Source organism: Phocoena phocoena, chromosome 15 (assembly GCF_963924675.1).
Source record: "Phocoena phocoena chromosome 15, mPhoPho1.1, whole genome shotgun sequence".
NCBI classification, from domain to species: domain Eukaryota; kingdom Metazoa; phylum Chordata; class Mammalia; order Artiodactyla; family Phocoenidae; genus Phocoena; species Phocoena phocoena.
The window spans coordinates 14,176,266-14,194,333 of NC_089233.1; the positions used below are offsets into that span (position 1 = coordinate 14,176,266).

At 39.3% G+C, this 18,068-nt stretch overlaps 1 protein-coding gene across 1 annotated transcript in view; it reads right to left on the minus strand.

The window, feature by feature from the left end:
* Positions 1–413: 413 nt before the first annotated feature.
* Positions 414–18,068, minus strand: part of LOC136134558 (S-adenosyl-L-methionine-dependent tRNA 4-demethylwyosine synthase TYW1) — a 151,861-nt gene continuing 134,206 nt past the window's right edge. Inside the window, exon 16 of the mRNA XM_065892218.1 lies at positions 414–1,121. Within this exon, the coding sequence (XP_065748290.1) occupies positions 900–1,121 (222 nt within the window). The 3' untranslated portion in view covers positions 414–899. The remainder of the gene's footprint in view (positions 1,122–18,068) is intronic.

Sequence of the window (18,068 nt, forward strand, 5' to 3'; positions counted from 1 at the left end):
TAGTGATGTTTTCAACTAAGAAAAAACTTGAAACTTAAAGAACAGGTTGCAGAAAGTAGCTAGGGCTACAAGAGTGAAAGAAGATGGAAACCTGCTCTATGTGTAGTGATGAGAGGCTTAAACACTTACTTTTCACACCAAAAACAAATTGTACTCATTGTTTCACTAATTTGTGAGACTAATTTGTGAGACTAATTATTCAGTGACATCATACAACAATTCCTCTTACAGAAGAAGAGAGATTTTACTCTAATCCAGCTCACATACTACTTTCTATGGCAATCTGTATGGGAATGGAATGAGATCTAGTACAGTTTTAGATCCAAATCAGTTTCTAAAGAGTTGGTACTAAATGAATATTTAAAGAAATCTATGTAGTATTTAAAATAATTGAGAAAAAATAAAAAATAATTGAGAATTATGACAAATTACTTTCAGGAAGTGTTATCTTAAGATGTAAGAAAGGGATGAAGATCTTAGAGGAAGCAGATACACTGACCTCAGGGTAGTACAACTGACAAAGGCCAACAGCCCATGACAGGGGAAAAGGAACAGAAATTCACTCTGCACGACACTCCCATGGTTGGCATTCTAGGCAGTCTTCCTAATTATAATTCAAAACTAACAAAGGTTGTGTACTTCCCCCTCAAAATGATTTTCTTTCAGAAGTAAACTCAGAAAAGGGACTGAGTTCTGGAAAGAGACAGTGAGGCTGAGTCCCAGGCACTCAAAGCGTGGCTGCTGTCTCCTGAGCCTAAGGATGTGACTTGCGTCCCCTTACACCCTTCTCTATGTGAAATATAATTTGTGTAATTTGTCCTTGGAAAAATCACAGTGGAGTCTGAGAACCTTCTGGGGTAATCAGTTTGTGTCCTTCAGTATCCTAAATTCAGATAATCTCAACATCCAGATATATCCTTTGATTTGTTCTTTCTCTGATATCTTGTGTCCTTGGGATCAAAGCCTCTTTCGCTGGCACCAAATAACGCCCAGTGAGGAGTTTTGGCCATGTAATCCTTGGCACTGAAAGTTTTGGATCCACCACTGTCTTCATATTCCTGGATGAGCTCCTGGAAGCGGCTGTAATCAATCCACGTCCACCATTCTCTGCCAATCTTAAACTGGCAAGAAAAAAAGTAGTCAGGTCAGAACTCAAAACACCCATAAAAAATGTCAAGTAAGCATCAAAAAATCAAAAATGAGCCTGATACTTTTCCCCTATCATGTTAAAGAAAATTCTTTTGCGCTCCAGACATGGTTCCGTATCAAAGCAGAATGTTCTATACACAGTCAAAGGAGAGTTTCTTTTCCCTTAGGACCACTTCCGTGCTGGACCCGGAAGACCCAGTCGCTGAATAAAGAATACATCCTAGAACTGAAAGTCAAGGATGTGTTTATCTTGAGCAGTATCACTGGAAGGAGATTAATGAAGTTTTCGGCATTATCATGTGTCAAGCTAATTCAGATTCCTCTTGTTGCCAGTTTTCCCTGGTATGAATTTTCATGCTTGTGTTAGCAGCACCTAGTGGAATCCCTTTATTACTAAATTTTGCTTGAGTTATTAGTGAAGCTTTAATTGATGACTTTCTAATTCTGAAACGCTAACTTAATGACTCAAACTAGCCCTTTTAGCCTAATGTGAATACAATATCTCATTAACGGAAAGCCCTGTTAAGAATTTCAATTCAATAAAGGGGAATAATCCAATTTGTACTCTTTTAAGAAAATTGCTTCTCAAAAGTCACTGTAGAATAATGATCACGAATGAAGAAAAGACAATGTAAGTTGAGGAGGCTCTGAAGGAACTACAAATTGAACTGTGAAGGCTTTTAATTCAAAGCAACCACTTGGCATTCAATCGTGTAAATGTATAATACGTTGATATTTGATTTATAAATAGACAAATCTTTGTTATGCCACCGTTTTTTAAAAAAACCTGATTATGAACCAAGGTAAGTAACAATTTCATGTCCTAGCTGAGAAAAATATTGAAAATATTTAGGTTCCTGGATTTAGAATATTAAAATATGCTGTATTTAAATAACATCTAATTTTTTACCCAACAGCTAGGAGCTTTCTAAGGGAAAAGATGCCACATAAATGGGAAAGTTTAGTCTACCTATGAATCATGAAAAATTTTCTTCTAATAAGACCATTCCTTGAAAAGTTGCCCTAAGAGCTCTATGAATTCTACCACTCAACATGTAAAATCCACATTCCCCACCATTTTCCCTCTCAAGGCTGACTGCTCTCAAATGTTCTCTACCACTAGGAAAGTAATCACTGTCATCCCCGGGTGCTGAACCTCAAAACTAGAGTCCAAGGTGCCCCTCCTTTCCCTGGCCGCTTACACCCCAAATATGGTCAGGCCTTATCAATTCTTCCTTAGCTGTACTTCCATGGCCACATCCTGCCACTGCCCTAAGGCAGGGCCTCACTTCTAGAAGTCGGCAACAGTCTGCCGGCTGACTGACTGTCTGATTCCAGTTTGGGCTGCTTCCAGCTTCTGCAGGCTGCAGTAGATGGCTATGCCTACAGCAGAATAGAGCACCACCACCTAGGACATGCCGTCTAAACGTTGCATCTCCAACTGGAGGCCGCTCATGAGCTACCCGCCCCCTCTGGTGACTCCTATGTTGTTACCTCTGTCTGATTAACACCTACTACTTAAGCCTCAAATCTCTTCATAAATGTCCTTTGCTCTGGGAAGTCCTCCTGAATCCCCTTAGACGACCGTGACAGTCCCCTGCCACAGGCCTTCACTGCACCCTGAACTCGCCCAACAAGAGCACGTTATACTTGCTTCCGTAGCCACTTCCCCCGTTCCCCCTGCATCCTGCCAAGACTGCTGGTTTCATGACTATTCCTGACGTATTATAACCTCTTCCTCCTTACCTCTCTTAATAAAGCTAAGTCCATACAATGAAAACATTTCCACCTGTTCTCCTGACATCTTGAGAGACAGGATGGAATTGTGTTGCTCTTGGCTCCACAGAATAGTGTGGACTCTGTTCACAGTGCACTCACGATAGAGGGCACAACATTCACACGTGACTGGAAGTGGGCTTACTTCCCAACCAGTGCAGGATTAAACATGTCATTAACTCGGATGACAGTAAAACAAGGCTGATAACAATGCCTACCTTTTATTCCTCCCTCCTACTAACATTTATGGAGTGCCAACTATGGACTTGGCCCAGTCACAGACAATTAAAAACTAGTTATAATATAACATGGTGTGTGCAGTGAGTGCGCTCTGGGAATGCACAGAAAGGTAATAAAACACAGCCAGCCCCCAGGAGTTTGGCCCCGCTAAGAAGAGTCCTCCTGGGGGTTCCCTGCTTCGCTTGCCGAGTTAAACAGATACCATGTTCTCCTCTTCCCTGTGTCTTTCCATTTTTGGGTTCAGAGCTCTAGGTCTGAACTCTGAACCCTCAGTGTCCACAATTCTGGTCTTCCTTTTCCCTCAAACTCTGACGAGAATCACTTGCCATGGATATTCCAAGAGGAACTAAAAGATTAGCTTGGACTACAGCAATAGAGTTAAAATCTTTTTTCTTCGCCACAACCTACAGTAAGAAACATATTTTACATCTTGATCTAGTATACACATTCACATACACATACTCTGGAAACACAACTTTCACAAAACTACAGGCAACGTATTTCACTAAAAACTGCCAGCTGCAACCCACTGCACTGATTTCCTAACTCCTGACGCAGCCTGAAGACCTGGGCTCCTAACTACAGAGCTCTACCCTGGCTTAAACCTAATGCAGCCTGAAGATCTGGGCTCCTAACTACAGAGCTCTACCCTGGCTTAAACCTAATGCAGCCTGAAGATCTGGGCTCCTAACTACAGAGCTCTACCCTGGCTTAAAACAGAAGAAATTAGTTGCATGGATATGACAACTATAAGCTAATATCTGTCAACTGACAACTCGGACTGCCAATGTCTAAAAAAACAAACTAGAAGACCAAGTAAATGTGACAGAAGGCTGGTGTATCAGTTTGCCTGGCTGCATAACAAAATACCATAGACTGGGTGTCTTAAACCACAAAAGTTAATTTTCTCACGGTTCTCGATGCTAGAAGCCTAAGGTGAAGGTTCCAGCAGACAGCCCCCTTCTCACTTTGGCTTCGCATGGCATCTTCTCAGTATGTGCACAAGCAGAGGATGCCAGTGGGGGCGCTCTGGTGTCTACTTATAAGGGCACCAACCCCATCAGATCAGGGCCTCACCGTATGACCTCATTTAACCTTCACTGCTGCCTTAGAGACCCCATCCCAAATATGGCCATACTGGTTGGCGGGGTGGGGTGGGGTGGTTAAGACTTCAACATAGGAATTTTGAAGGGACATAAACCTTCAGTCTATAACTGTAGGTTACTCTCAAATTAACGCTGAGCTATAAAACCCCTAAGACAAAACTGCATCCACACATACCCCCCTCTCAAGACAATGTGAGAATAATCGCGTTGAATAAAAGCTCAGAAAAAATCAAAATATTCCACGCAAAAGGCAGAAGCTAAAAGGGCAAACTAGTATGATTGGCACAAAAATAAAGCTGAAAGTTGGAGCTGCATAAACAGAGGAATGAAACCCCAAATCACAAAATTTGAGGTTAAGTATGCTGAGACATGAGGTCACTCTGCTTCAAGAATTCCTCAAATCCAACAGTAAGGGAAGAGGAAATCTATGCAGAATTACAAATAAACTCAAAAGGTCACAGATGATCTCAAAAATACACCACAAGCGCAATATGGTCTGGCCTGACTAGACGATGCCAGGCTGCTGAGAATGTGTGTGTGGTCTTGCTGGCCAGAACGGCCAGTTCTACAGGCTCCCACCACCTAGAACAATCAAACTGTGGTACAAAGGGCCCTGTTCTCATTACTTCCATATCTTTCACACTTGGAAAATTTCATTAAACAGAATGATGACAAATAGGTCCTTTATTATTTTAAATGTTCAATAAGGTTCTATTAAAGATGTCAGATTAAACACAGGCATTTGCTTCATTTCTTCTTAAAATCTCACTAAAATTACTGTAAAGGTATTTCTAAAAGATATGTAACTTATAAAAACAAAGAGGTCAGGAGAGGAGAAAACAGTATCAAACTTTTAGAAGCTTAAAAGATGACAGATAAGCAATAACTGGCTTAGCAGACCCAAGAGAGCTGAATCCTAAACCAGCAAACAGAAAAATCCAAGATTCAACCCAATTTATGCTTCAGAATTCCCCAAAGGCCCCAAACTGGTAGCGCCAGTCACCCCTGGAAGTGGGGCAGAAGAGGCCCCAACTCCCCCCCGCCACCAAAAAAAGAGCCCAAAGACTGGTTTACATTCTGACTAAGAAATTGTTAGAATCTCAACTTTCTGACCCCCTGGACATACACACAGCTGAGCACCTACCCAACCCACCCACCCCACCCCCCAACAGAAGACAAGAGGTTTATTCTAGGAAGACAATAAAACAGAAAATCTATGGACTATGGGACAGCAGGTACAGCGGAGAACAGGGCTGTCACACTGAAAATGAGAGATCAGAACAGCCCTACTCCCTGCTTCCTGACCCTTGGTGGCCATGAAGACTTCTTGGGTTCCCTCAGGAAATGGCCCAGGTAGATTTCTCTAAGATAAAGTCAAGCCCAGTCTACACACTTAGGATTCTCAGTACTCTTTTTAGTCTCACACTTAAATATGAGCAGACAACTGACGATCATCTGAGGAAAACTAACATGGAAGAGAGATAAAATAAACAAAAAGAAAAGAGTAACAGAGTAAACAGAGCCTAGGGTAGGGAGGAAATGACAAAACAAAATAAAAATCCAAACAACTAAACTAAAACAATTATCCTCAGAGAAATGAGAGATTACTGTATTCATTTTAAAAAGTTACACTATAAAAAGAAACACTCAAAGAATGAAAAAGACTTTAGATGTTAAAATGACAGAAATGGAAATGAAAGATTCTTGAGAAAGTTAAGAAGTAAAATTTTAAACATTTCCTAGAATGTAGAATAAAAAAGAAAGATAGAAAATAGGAGAGAAATATAAAAGAAAATTTAAGGACTGGCCCAAGAGACCCAATTTTTAAATAATAGGAGTTCCTAAAAGAAAGGAAAAGAAACAGGATAGAGGTACCTCAATGAAATAATTCTGGAAAAAATTTGAGAAGTGAAGGCCACGAGTTTCCAGACTGAAGGGGTCCATAATGGATGAAAATAGACATACTGTCTGAGGCCCATCTCAGTGAAATTTCACAGAGGGAAAACAATGGAGACAAAGGGAAATCTAACAAGGAAAAATGGTCCTGTACAAAGGATCAAGAATCAGAAGGCCTTCAGAGTTCTCAACAGCTACACTGAAAACTTAAAGACAGGGCTCCAATTGCACAGGGAAAATAATTTCCAATCTAGAATTCTATATCCAGCAAAACTATCAATCACACGTGTAGCGAGAATAAAAATATTTTTAGAAATTCAAAGTCTCAATAAATTGCACCTCCCACATACCCTTTCTCAGGAATCTTCTGGAGGATGCTTCACCTGAATGAGGGAGTAAATTAAAAAGAGACCTGAAAAAACAGGAACAAGATACCCCACACAGGAGAAAGCTAAAAGAAACCCCAGTAGGACAGCGGTGTGTCCAACGTAGGTGGGTCAGAAAGTGCCCCTGGAGAGACTCCTTTAAAAAGATGAACCTGATAGAAAATTCAACACATCTGAAAGTCTGAAAGGAGAAACAGATGATGGCAGAGAGTTCAAGAGTTGATTTAGCTCAAGAACATAGAACAGACAAAAAAAAAAAAGACAAATATTAACTCCGGGAAAACCAAAAAGTTGTGCCAGAAACAAATGGCAATCATAAAAGATTGCACTGCTCAACAGTGAATACTATTCATATGGTCATAATAATGCATAAAATTATGGCATATGTATGCTGGGAAGGTGGGAGAATAGGAAGTGTGTGATGAGAAAAGGTAGAAGAAAATTTAACCCTCATCTTCCATAATACAAAGTAAAGACATAATGAGCAAACAGAGAAAAGCAAAAAATCATCACTGTAGGTATTCTGTACAAATATTCTTCCACATGATACTGTAGTATTCTTTATTAAAAAATCAAATGATCAGCACCTTTAGGGAAGATCCTTTATTATATGTTATATATATATATATAAAATTCTATAATATAATCCTATATTATATGAAGATGCTTTATATATGTCACTTTATTTAGCTACCACAGTAACGTTGTAAACAGAGTTACCCCTATTTTGCAGATAAGAAAAATGAAAAACAGTAAGGCTGGGATCTGAAAACAGATATACCAGTACAAAGTTCAGGAGTTTCCCCAAGACCACTCCCAATTCTGCCACCAATTGCAAATTTAGGGGTTCCCAAGCTCACCTTCACGTTTGACAATTCACTACAAGGACCCACAGAATTCACCGAAAGCTGTTATACTCATAGTATGGCTTATTACAGCCTAAGGATAGGGATTACAATCAGCCATGGGAAGAGGCACACGGGCAGAGCCTAGAAGAGTTCCAAGCAAGGAGCTTCCCGACGTTCCCCCCAGTAGAGTCCTGGAACATGCTACCTTCACCCAGAACGATGTCTGACAACAGGCGTGGAGTACCACCAACCTGGGGAGCTCACCTGAGCCTTGGTGTCCAGGGATTTTAATGGCGTTTGTGCACCTAGACTTAGCTGCTTGCTGAGTGGCTGACCTTAGTTTCCAGCCTCTCTGGAGGTCGAGCAGGTCCTGTGGAGACCAAAGCCCCACCCCAAACCACATTCTCAGCATAGACGATCTAGTGTGACCCAATGTGCCTCCAGATGAGCAAAGACACTCTTGTCAGGCAGGACATTCCAAGAGCTTAGAAATCACCTCCTGGAAGCTGAGGACAAATGTCAGCCCTTTCTTTCGGTAAAATTAATCCTTTATTGGATAACCAGACCTCAAAGTCCACATATAGAGAACAAAGTAGAATAATACAAAAATAAGAATCATACATACCATTTTCGTTTTCATACTCTTAAGAAGAATTTATGTGATCTTAGTATCAATTATTTAGTAGTTGGCTCCTCCAAACATACAGTAATACTTAGGAACCACACAACTAGAAAAGCACTGGTTAAAGGATGGAACAGGAGCGCTGCCAGACCTTCTCAGAACTCAGAAGTTAACTGGGAAGGAGTAGAGGGAGTCCTAAGGTAGTTACAGGGAGAGTGACTTTGGAATACAAAAAAAAGAGTGCTACACTGAATTTCCAAGGTTTATGAATTTTGTTCTCACCTGTTGTAGCTACAACTGCATTGTTTGTTCTTTGGGTAAGAGGAGGCAAAGATCCCAAAGACAGACTTCAAAGTGCACCAGACTGCCTGTGACAGTGAGATGTTGAGAAGAGTTGCCCCCTTTTTCTGAGTTTACTGGTGATAAGTAGCATTCCCATGGCACAGCTGCCTGGGGAACCATTTTGAGAGGCAAAACTACAACAATGCCATTGAATTCTAGATATATCCAAGTGCAATTAAAAATTTTTTATCTGGAAACTCAGTTTCTGGAGTTTCAATCTTAATCCCCCATCCTGTTGGAGTAGAGCTAAGTCCTCTCAGTAGTGTCACCAAATTGCCAATTTTCTCTGACATTTTTCTGAAAGTAATTACTGGGAACAATCAGGTCTCTGATAAGAATGAGTTCCACATGTAACACAGAGGGGAAAATATTCAGTTAGTAGAGTTTGTTAGGAAAACACTGCATGAAACCCTAATGGAGACATACAGTTCCCTTCTTATTCCAACAGGGGAAGGTGTGGGAGGTGTCACTTTTTTTCATTCCCTCCCTTTACAGATTGTGAGTTTATATATCCAAGAGGGAGGCCTCTGTGATCAGTGCTTAATTACCTACAGGGCCTCAAATTAGGCAAAAACTTTCCCAGTGTTGATGATCGTGGTGAAGATTAAGGAGATGCTGCTTGGTGAACATGGGATGGGAAACTGCACCTTGTTTTCAAGGGACATTTCCCTTTCCCCACCGTGCCTGACTGCTCTGTAGCATTTGAGAGATGGTATAATGTAGTGATCCAAAGTAGTCTTTGAATTTTGAAAGATATGGAATTGAATTCTAACTATGCCCTATTTGTCCCTGGAGAAGATCTGTACTCTCTGGGCCTGAGATTCTTCCTTTGGAACATGAGGAAAAATAATATTTATGACTCATAAGACTTTTTTAAGGATTAAATGAATTAATGCATGCATAGTGTTATCAAAGTGACCTTAATAAATGTTACTGGTTGTTGAGTTTAACAGCAGACACTAAAACTAAGGAATAACACCAGACATCTCACTGATGATGAAAGATACTAGAAGATAATGAAAAGATTATGCTGGAAAACAACAAAATGATACCTTCAAAGTGCTGGAAGGAAATACCTCAGCTTAGAGTTTTCTACTCTGATAATTTATCATTCAAGAGCAAAAGTGAAATAAAGATGTTTCAGAGGAAAAAAAGACTAAGTTTACCACTTACGTCATCAAGAAGGAAACGGAACCCAGCAGGAACAACTGGGATGCAAGTGAGATTTACATGGATCCATCAAAACATGTATTAATTGCAGGAAAGAGTACTGGAAAGTCCCTGTAATTGTGCTGAAGGAGGACAGCAATGTCAATTAACTTCAGAATTAAACTAAGTAAAAACTTTTTTTTTTTTTTTGCCGTATGCGGGCCTCTCACTGTTGTGGCCTCTCCCGCTGCGGAGTACAGGCTCCGGACGCACAGGCTCAGCGGCCATGGCTCACGGGCCCAGCCACTCTGTGGCATGTGGGATCCTCCTGGACCAGGGCACTAACCCGTGTCCCCTGCATCGGCAGGCGGACTCTCAACCACTGTGCCACCAGGGAAGCCCTAAGTAAAAACTTTTAAAATATAAGAGTACAGGATTCTGGGAAGGTGGTGCAGCAGGAAGCATTAGGAAGACTTCTCTCAACCCAGACAAAAATTATACTGGCAGAATCTTGCCTGACATAAATATTTTGGAACTCTGAAGTCTACTGAAGGTTTGCAACTTTGAGGGGAAGGTTTGAACTGTAAATTGTAGTTAATTTCAGTTTAGACAGGCAGTAGCTACCCACCCCTCACTCCCCATGCCCACAGCAGGCGGCTGTAAACATGTTCCTGGAGCAGCCTGCATGCAGCCTGTGGGAGACAGGGTGGGCACTGAGGACCCTGTCCTCCAAACACTGGGGATCTGTCTTCTGACCATCAACTGCTGCTTCTGATCTCAGAGGTGTAAATAGATTAAATTCTGCAATCAAAAAACAGAGATTGGAAAAACGGATTAAAAAACCCATAATCCAGGGCTTCCTTGGTGGTGCAGTGGTTGAGAGTCCGCCTGCCGATGCATGGAACGCAGGTTCGTGCCCCGGTCCAGGAAGAGCCCACGTGCCGCAGAGTGGCTGGGCCCGTGAGCCATGGCCGCTGAGCCTGTGCGTACGGAGCCTGTGTTCCGCAACGGGAGAGGCCACAACAGTGAGAGGCCCGCGTACCGCAAAAAACAAACAAAAAAACCCATAATCCAACTATATGCTGTTTACGAGTGCTGTACTTTATGTCCAGTGACAAAATAGGTTGAAAGTGAAAGGATGAAAAAAGATATTCCATGCAAATAGTAACCAAAAGGAGAAGTGGCTATACTAATATCACACAAAATAGACATCAAATCAAAAAGAGACAAAGAAGGACATTATATATCAGTAAAAGGTTCAGTACAGCAAGACAATACAACAATTATAAACATTTATGTACCTGATCACAGATCATCAAAATATATGAAGCAGATATTGACAGAATTGAAGGGAGGAATAGACAGTTCTATAACAATAGTTGGAGACTTAAATATCTCATACTCAATAATGGATAGAACAACCAAACAGAAGATAACTACAGTAACAAAGGACTTGAACAACACAATAAATCAACTAGATCAACAGACATACATATATAAAAGTCCTAGCCAGAGCAATTAGACAAGAAAAAGGAAAAAAAGCATCCAAATAAGAAATGAAGAAGTAAAATTATCTCTGTTCAAAGACAATATGGTTTTATACATAAGCAAGCCTTCTCTTGAGAATCTGGCACTTGAGACTGAACCAAGTGGTGGTGGATGCTTGAGCTAAATTGGGGCTACAGCAGCCATAACAAGTGGTTTGAAAATGAAGAAGCAAAAGAAGCCATGAGAGAGGAAGGGAGGAAGGGAATAATGTCCTTTGTTATCTTCTAGAAATTTTATAGAGTTATAGTTTATGTTTAAGTCTAAGGTACATTTTGAAAGTTGTAAGATCATCTCAAAAGACACAGAAAAAGCATCTGATAAAATTCAACATCCGTTCATGATAGAAACTCTTAATAAATTAGGCAGGGAAGAAACATATCTCAACATAATAAAGGCTGTGTAAGACAAGCCCATACTCAATGTAAAAGGCAGACAGCTTTTCCTCTACGATCAGGAACAAAACAAGGATGCGCATTCTCACCACTCGTACTCAGCCCAGTACCAGAAGCCTTAGGTAGAGCAACCACGCAAGAAAAAAATAAAATTAAAGGTCTCAGAATTGGAAAGGAAGATGTAAAACTGCCTCTATTTGCTGATGACATGAACCATAAAAGAAAAATTGATAACTTTATTAAAATGAGAAACATCTGCTCTGAGAAAGGCACAGGTAAGAGAATGAAGAATCGAGTCACGTAGACTGGGAGAAAATATTTGCAAAACATATCTGATAAATGACTTGTATTCAAAATATCTTTTAAAAACTCTTACAACTCAACAATAACAAAACAACCAATCCAACTAAATAAATGGGCAAAAGATCTGACCTCCTTACCAAAGATGTACAGATGGCAAACAAGCATAAGAAAAATATGTTCACTCATGTTTCCATGCCATTATACGCTTTTCAAAACCTACAGAACTTTATAACACAAATACTGAACCTTAAAGTATGCAAGTTTAAAAAGTCATTTAGGAGGTCAGGGGAACCCAGGAAGAGGAGCAGACTGTGACAAGAGAGTCTACTAAATTACAAATGTGTGAAATAACTTCAGTGAAGGGGAGGGGGTGGAAAGGGCACTGACCTAAGTAATTTTAAAAGTAAGTGGAGCCTGTAAGACTAAAGGCAAAAGAAACTAAGCATAAACACTGTATTCTAGGGTTAAAAATTCTGATAGTGCTATATATTTTATGTATACTGGAATTGAACAATTAAGTAAACAGATGACTGGTAATAGGAGCTAGGATTAGAGTCTCACTGTTGGAGTGTGAATTTATAAATAAGCAAGGAGAGGAGACTAGGATGAGTCATGTGGTTACAGATTAGAGTCTGAGACATCAGTATGTTTAGCTTAATATAGATACAAATGGTACATATAGAAATATTTACCTACACGTGTATATACGAAGGTTAGGATTGATATATACACATAAATTTCTTTGCTCTGTCATCTAAGAGGGCCTAAAACAAACAACACCCTAGTAGCAACGAGCACACCTTCACCCAGATCTTGGTTTCTAACACCATTCTCCGATAAAGAAACCACAGATCCTGAGAGAAATGGCTGATTCTAGGACTGGGGCAGGAAATATACAAGATAAGCCTGGAGCTTCTTGTGGTGCCAGAAAGAAAAGAGCTCAAAATGAACAAACCCCGCCCTCCCCAAATACACACATTGATGGGGGTATGTAAAAGAAACACAGGAGCCAACTAAAAGAGCTCTTAATGGACAAAGCTAGCATAGTTTGGGCAAAAGTAATAAAGATGAATTGGATTATAACCCAAAGTTATAAAATAAATATCCATGAGCCTATATTGATATAAAAATGATTGAATAAATTAATAAATCGGAAGAAGAGACAAACCTGTGCAGAAGAATTCCAAATAATTTATGCAGATATTCTACCCTCAAGGATGTGGAGTATAACTCTCACTCCTTAGATATGTGCTGAATATACACTTCTTCTGAAGCAGAGGGGAAGGAAGAATTTTCCTACAGAAAGGGAGAGGGGAAAACAAACACTGACAAACACTACCACAGCTTGCTGATCAAGGTCAAAATCAAGGGAGCTTGATATGATGTGATGAAAATGGCCCTCTACCTCTGTGATCTTCCTCCTAAAAACCCATAACACAAGTCTTATGAGAAAAACATTGGACAAATTCCAGTAGTGGTGCATCCTACAAAATACCTCCTGACTACTCCTCAAAGTTATGGGATCCTAGAACAGAAAAAGGCCATTAAGTGAAACCTAAGGAAATCTAAATTATGGACTTCAGTGAATAATAATGTATCAATATTAGTTTATTGATTGTAACACATGTGCTATATACCAATGTAAGATGTTAATAATAGGCCAATCCAGGGCATACAGTAACCCTCTGTACTATCTTCTCAATTTTTCTGTAAATCTCAAACTGTACTAAAACATAAAGTTTATTTTAAAATAATAAGGAATTAAGTTTAAAAACAATGCTATGTGGATTCTGCAAGCCATGCATATAACCTACAACTTGGTTTCCACAGACAGTGAACCACTATAATTGGACATTACCAATATGTAGAAAGGACTTCACATTTCTGAACTCAAATGATCAAAGTATATCAGATTCATCATGGTCTTACTAGTTTGCGGACTGACAGGACCACAGCTACATTTAAGCTGCTAGGCTGGAAACCCAGAAACAGAGGGCTGACTGTACCTCCTTCTCCCAGCCAGCCCCTCCAAATCACACAGAGAGACCGACCCTCCACTCACCAACTATCTGTAGTCATCTCTCTGTCCCTCTAGCTCAACCCTGGAACTGGAATATGCTGACTTATTTATCTCAATATGAGTCTTTTTTATATTTCCTTTGTTCAAAGTCAGAGACACTCACTGAACTTTCTACACCCATCTACTCTTCCAGCCACTTAAAAAACCTACTTCTTATCAACAGCAGAAACTCCGTTATGTTTCTGTTTAGTCTGAACATCACTTCTAAATAACAAAACTGTTCTACACAGATATTAAAAAGTAATCATCCATTAAAAAAATATTCCACTATTAGAATTCAGAAATGCTTTGCCTGTGGTGTAGCATATGGCAATGAAAAGATCACACTGCACTGCAAATGACCACAGGGTATTCTGGGAATGGATAGAGTAATACAAATTATAATAAACTCTCCAGAGGCTAATTCATGTTGTGAAAACCTTGCAAATTTAATGCAGGACCTTTAAAGGTCAACTAAATATAGTCAATCCATGCTTGGGGTCTCTCTAGACTTTATTTATTTATTTATTTATTCATTCATTCATTCATTTACAATTCACCTTACATTTTGAGCTATCCTGGTTCAGAGAGAATTTCAAATTTTTGAAAGGCCACAGTTTGGGGATTTTAAATGCTGCACTTTCTGGCAATGTTCTTATTTTTACTAGCCAACTTTACTAGAATCAAAAAAGTACAGTACAGTAGGCAGGAGAGACTTTCAAAAGCATGAATGGGCATCAGTTTCCTGCTGCAGAAAAAACAGAGGAATGATGAATGAGAAAACAACTGGATTTGACAACTAGCAGGTTACTGATGACCTATAAAATAGCAAACTCAACAGTAAATATTCATTGAATAAATGAATGAGTAAATAAATAAGGAAGAAGGTAAATAGTTACCAAAATTAGCAAGGAAGATGGAACAATGTCTCTGATTTCAGAAGGCAAGACAATGAATAAGGAAAGAAAATGAAGGTGAAGAGCTTGTTAATTCACTAAACAAACACTGAGAATCTAATATGTACCAGGTACTCTAGGAGGTGCTGGGAATGACAGCCCTTGTGTTGTGTTCCAGGAACCCTAACTTCTTAGAGAAAACAGCCTTACAGATGTGCATATAGCTCTGAAAGAAGCGGTCCCCAAGGAGGTTTGTTTTACAGTTTTAAAAAGCAGAAATTCACCAGATGAAGTGGGGTAAGGAGGGCAGGTCTAGCAGAAGAGATACCTTTGGCAAATACACAGAGGAAAGAAACAACATGGCAATGCCTAGTAGAGGCCCGGGGAGTGGGCGTGAAATGAAACTGAAAGGACTTGATTGTGAAGGCCATTAAAACCAAATAAAATGTTTAGGTTTTTCTCTTGCATTCTCTGTAAGATGGCATGTGTTTCAAAAATACAGCAGAGAAACAATAAACTTGGAATTGGCAACAAAAACAATGAGGATGTTGAATAGTCAATGCCCACTCTCAATTATTTGTAGACTAAATGATCTGTTTTGTGGATTTTGTTTTTGTCTTTTTCCTTTGGTTATACTTTTTACTTTTTACTACCTTAAAAAGGCATTCATCTGCAAATTGCTAGCAATTCATCTGCAAATTAGGCTGCAAATTGCTAGTCTAATTATTAAATGGGATTTAATGGGGTCTGATTAGGATTAGGGTAGTAATTAGGATACCCTTTCCTAGGCATTCATTTACTACCCTTAAAAAGGCATTCATCTGCAAATTGCTAGCCTAATTATTAAATGGGATTTGATGGCGTCTGATTAGGATTAGGAAAAGATCTTTTCATATAAGTTCCTGAAAAACCTTTCCAGTAACACTACAGAGGTAGCCATGCAACCATACTGGGTGACACTTTTAACATAAGCAAACGAAATGAGTTTACGTGCAAATAATCTAATAATAACAAACAGTGCCAAGTGGACCGGTTATTACTGTTCACTGGGGAGATAGTAAACAAAAAACAATAAATGTCAAAACTGTCTAGTCGTAAGTCTTCTGTCCTGGACAAATGTATTTCTACAGCTAAAACCCCTAGATATTATATATAAAACAAACGTAAGAAGGCTCTGAAAGGTGGAGATAAGAAAGCAGGTTGGCTAGGGACCGCAGGACCTAAGGAACGTAGTGATACGTTCCCTGGGTTTTAATTTTGGCTCATATATCCTGGACTGGGCACGAGAATTCAGAAGCCTGGTTAAAGCCCACAATCTAGAAACACCAATGAGCACTCACAATTAAAAAAACAAAAAAATTAAGCCTCAGATAAACCTCAGATTAAGCCTCCCTAGCCAAAGGACTAGGAAAAGGGCAGCCAAGCAAGACAGAAAATTTTACATAATAATCCTAGGCCAAGAGAAAAACTGGTCAGCAAACACCTAGTGGGGATCCTAGACTTCCACATTCGCCCAGCTGTACTGAGCTGTACCCTCTCCCTCCCACTGCTGGGGAGGTGTCAGAGAAGGTGCAGTGGGGAATCCTGCCATCCCAACCCCCCTCTATTGTTTCAGTGGAGACCCTGTAGAGATTGGCAGGGTACATTAAAAAAGCACCAGCCAACTGTATATTGTCTCTAAGAGACTCACTTCAAATACATGATACAGGTAGATTGAAATTTAAAAGATATACAATGTAAACATCAATCAAAAGAAAGCAGAAGTGGCTATATTACTGTCAGATACTGTACACTCCAAGGCAAAGAAAATTTATAGGAACAAAGAGGGACATTACATAAATGAAAAACAGGTCAAATCCACCAAGACGATACAGAAATCCTAAATGAGTATGCACCAAACAACACAGTTGCCAAATATATAAAGCGAAAACTGACAGAACTGAAAAGACACATAGAAAAACCCACACTTACAGTTGAAGACCTCAACACTTCTCACTCAATAACTGATAGAACTATATAGATAATCAGCAAAGATACAGAAGAACTCAACACCACCAACAACCAACAGGATGAAATAGACATTTACAGAACACTCACCCAACAACAACAAAATGTATATTCTTGGCAGGGGCACACAAAATGTTTACCAAGATAGATAACATCCTAGTCCACAAAACAAACCTCAACAAATTTAAAAGAACCAAGATCATCGAGAGTATGTTCTCTGATTATAAGAGAATCAAACTTGAAATCAATAACAGAAACACAACAGGAAAAAAAAAACCCAAACACTAGGAAACTAAACCACAAACTGCTAAGTAATCCATGGGCCAAAGAAGAACATTTAGAGCATTAAATGTTTACATTAGAAAAGAGGAAACGTCAATAATCGAAGCCCTTATCTTAAGAAACAAGAAGCAAAGAAACCCAAAGTAAACAAAAAGAAGGACATAATAAAGAGAAGCGCAGAAATAGATGAAATTGAAATCTGAAAAATAGAGAAAAACCTATGAAACAAAAAGGCAGTTTTTTGTTTTAAAAGATTTTTCTTTTTTGATGTGGACCATTTTTAAAGTCTTTATTGAACTTGTTACAATATTGCTTCTGTTTTAGTTTTTTGGCCACGAGGCATGGGGGATCTTAGCTCCCCAACCAGGGATTGAACCTGCACCCCTTGCAATGGAAGGTGAAGTCTTAAGCACTGGACAGCCAGGGAAGTCCCCAAAACATGGTTCTTTGAAAAGACCAAGAAAATCAACAAACTGAATAAACCAACAGAAACAAAACAAAGAAGACACAAATCAACCAAATCAGAAATGAAACAAGATGTTGTACGGACATTGAAAGGAAAATAAAGTAATACTATGAACAATTTATTCACATAAACTTGACAACTTAGATGAAATGGACCAATTCCTTGAAAAGTACAAACTACCACATCTCACCCAAGATGAAAGATAATCTAAATAGCCTTGTAACTATTATAGAAATGTAATTCATAATTTAAAAACTCCCCCCAAAATATGCTTCTAAGCCCCGACAGTTTCACTGGAGAATTCTACTAAACATATAAAGAAGAATTAACACCAATTCCACACAATCCCTTCCTAGAAAACAGGAGGAAACCTTTCCCAACCTGCTTTAAGAGGCCAGTTATTACCTTAATACTAAAACCATAGACAGTGTAAGAAAAGAAAACTACAGACCTATATTCCTCATGGACATAGAGGCAAAAATCTTTTAAAAAATATTAGCAAAAAGAATTCAGCAATATATAAAAAAGAAATACACACTATGACTAAGAGGGGTTTATTCCAGGGATGCAAGCATGGTCCAAAATTCAAAATTCTATGTAA